At 42.6% G+C, this 3,228-nt stretch overlaps 1 protein-coding gene across 1 annotated transcript in view; it reads left to right on the top strand.

The window, feature by feature from the left end:
* Positions 1-3,228, top strand: part of CATSPERD (cation channel sperm associated auxiliary subunit delta) — a 54,199-nt gene that overhangs the window by 4,350 nt on the left and 46,621 nt on the right. Inside the window, exon 2 of the mRNA XM_037738466.1 lies at positions 984-1,060. Coding sequence (XP_037594394.1) covers positions 984-1,060 — 77 coding nt within the window. The remainder of the gene's footprint in view (positions 1-983; positions 1,061-3,228) is intronic.

Raw genomic sequence — 3,228 nt, 5'->3', positions numbered from 1 at the left:
AAAAAAAAAAAAAAAAAAAAAAATCTGAACAAAGCCAAGAGGTGGGAAGACAACTAAGATGGTCTGAGTTTTTATCAAGGGTGCTCTTTACTCTTCCCTTAAATAGATTTTATTTTTTGAGACAGAGTCTTGCTCTGTCTCCCAGGCTGGAATGTAGTGATGCCATCTCTGCTCACTGCTGCAATCTCTGCCACCCGGGTTCCAGCAATTCTCCTGCCTCAGTCTCCCGACTAGCTGGGATTACAGGCGCCTGCCACTGTGCCCGGCTAATTTTTGTATTTTTAGTAGAGACGGGGTTTCACCATATTGCCCAACCTGGTCTTGAACTTCTGACCTTGTGATACACTCACCTCGGTCTCCAAAAGTGTTAGGATTACAGGCATGAGCCATTGTGCCTGGCCTAATTTTTAAATTATTATTTCCGTTACAGACAGGGTCTCTCTTTGTTGCCTAGGCTGGAGTGCAGTGGTGAGATCATAGCTCACTGCATCCTAAAAGTCCTGGGTTCAAGCCATCCCCCTGCCTCAGGCTCCTCAGTAGTTGGGACTACAGGCATGTACTCCCATGCCCAGCTAATTTTTATATATCTTGTAGAAATGTGGTCTTGCTATGCTTCTCAGGCTGTTCTTGAACTGCTGGCCTCAAGAAATCCTCCTGCCTCAGCCTCCCAAAGTGTTGGGATTACAGACGTGAGCCACTGCACCTGGCCTACGCTGTGAATTTTAACAACTGTTTATTTGGTTATAATTACAGATTTGCAGCAAGTTGCAAAACCAGTACTGGGAGGTCCAAAACCCTCCGCCAGCTTCCCCCAGCAGTCACATCTGACCATTGTTCAATTTCAAAACAGGAAAATGACATTGATACAATCCACCTACCTAATTGAGATTTCACCCTTTATGTTGATAATGGTCCCTGTTAAAAAGTATTTCTGTCAGCTGTTTATGGTAATTGATATTAAGATTTTGTGATTGTCTCTCTAGGACCGCCTGTCTTTTTCATCTACAACACCACGCTTGATTACACATCCTTGCAAGAAAAATATAGCGCTATATCTAGGGTAAGCGGCCATATTATGTACTGTTATCTTTCTTTTAAATTACATCTTTAGGGGCCAGGCACGGTGGCTCATGCCTGTAATCCCAGCACTTTGGGAGGTCGAGGTGGGTGGAACACATGGTCAGGAGTTCGAGACCAACCTGGCCAACATGCTGAAACCCCTTCTCCACTAAAAATACTGGTAAATTTAATCTTTAGGTTTGCCCTCATTCATTCATTCATTCATTCAACAAACATTAAAAAAGATGGCTCTGCCCTGTGTTGCTAGTTGCTGGCCTGTACAAGTCCACAGTCAGGGGCTAGAATTGGAGGAAGGGAGCTGAAGAGTTCAGCCAGCAACTAAAACAACTGCAGTAGTGTGGTGCCACCTGTTAATGATGCTTGGTATGTAGAAATACTTCAGTTGCTGGGGACTAGAAAAAAGACAAAGAAAAAAAAATGAAAGATGCTTGGTATAAGCGCTGCTGGGTGCCTCAGGAGAAAATGCCTAGGAAGTTTCCACCGGGGAGTTGATACCAAAACTGGCTTTTGATGGATGAATAGGAGTTCACTGGGATGGTGGGAGCAACCAAATGTGTATGGACTTAGAGCAGAGCACTCAAAAGAATGAAAACACCATGGCCAACATTCACTCGAGTTTGTAAGGGTAGCAGGTTAGAAAACCAGATACATACACCATGCCAAGATGTTTGCCCTCACCTTGAGGGTAGTGGACGATGGGGGCACTGCATGATTCTGGCAGCATCAAAAAGGGGACTGGAGGTCAGGTGCAGTGATTCTTGCCTGTAGTACCAGTATTTTGGGAGGCCAAGGCAGGAGGATCGCTGGAAGCTAGGAGTTCAAGACCAGCCTGGGAATATAGCAAGATCCCAGTCTGTACAAAAAATATAGAAAATTAGCTAGGGGTGGCGGTGTGCACAGCTACTTGGGAGGCTGAAATACGAGGTTTACTTGAGTACAGGAGTTTGAGGGTGCAGTAAGCCATGAGCACACTATTGTACCCAAGTCTGGATGACAGAGACTCTCTCTGCAGAAAAACACAGACACATCAGCAGCTCTTTTATAAATCAGCCAAGACCAATTATAAAAGGTAATTATGGCTGGGAGGTTGAGGCAGGATTCCTTGAGCCTAGGTGTTCAAAACCACCCTGGGTAACATAGCAAAAGGCATGTTTTTTTTGTTTGTTTGTTTTGCTTTGTTTTTTTGAGACAGAGTCTTGCTCTGTCACCCAGGCTGGAGTGCAGTGGTACAATCTCGGCTCACTGAAACCTCACAGTTGTCTCCTGGGTTCAAGTAATTCTCCTGCCTCAGCCTCCCAAGTAACTGGGATTACAGGTGTGCGCCACCATGCCTGACTAATTTTTAATTTCTGTATTTTTAGTAGAGACGGGGTTTTACCATGCTGGCCAAAATGGTCTCAAACTCCTGACCTCAGGTGATCCACCCACCTCGGCCTTCCAAAGTGCTAGTAGGATTACAGGTGTGAGCCACTGTGCCTGACCACCCATCTTTCTCTCTTTTTTTTTTTTTTTTTAAAAAAAAAGGCTACTATGAAAAATATTCATGGGTGGCAATAAAAATTAAAAGGAATAGGAATTAACTCAGTAATTCTTATCTGTTGAAAACCATATGAAATGAAAACCATAAAATGTCTTGGGAGTCAGGGGAGGAGACCTGGATGATAAAATTATATACCATGTTCATGGATGGCTTTTCCTACATAAAAGTTTCTTATCTGAAAGAACAAATTCTTTCTTACATACACATTCCTGATCTGAAACTATTTACTTTAGTGGAATTAGAGCCATATAAATTATGAAACTGAAGTACATCCTGTCAATCAATGTACATTTTATATAGTTTTATATTTGATGTGTTCACACATTTAAACTGTTATTTCTAGAGGTCAAATACTGGGACTATAGAGGTTTATTTATGCAAAATAAGTAAAGTTTATCTAAATAACTCCTGGTTACAATAAAAATTTTGTTTGAATGGAAACATAGAGTAACTCTATAGTCTTTTTTCTTTTTTTTCTTTTATTTATTTATTTATTTATTTGGAGACGGAGTTTCGCTCTTGTTACCCAGGCTGGAGTGCAATGGCGCGATCTCGGCTCACCGCAACCTCCGCCTCCTGGGTTCAGGCAATTCTCCTGCCTCAGCCTC

The sequence above is a fragment of the Cebus imitator genome, unplaced genomic scaffold, assembly GCF_001604975.1.
Source record: "Cebus imitator isolate Cc_AM_T3 unplaced genomic scaffold, Cebus_imitator-1.0 Scaffold53, whole genome shotgun sequence".
In the NCBI taxonomy this organism is placed as follows: Eukaryota; Metazoa; Chordata; class Mammalia; order Primates; family Cebidae; genus Cebus; species Cebus imitator.
The sequence above is the reverse complement of the archived record's forward strand: the minus strand, read 5'-3'. Positions and strand labels throughout refer to the sequence as shown.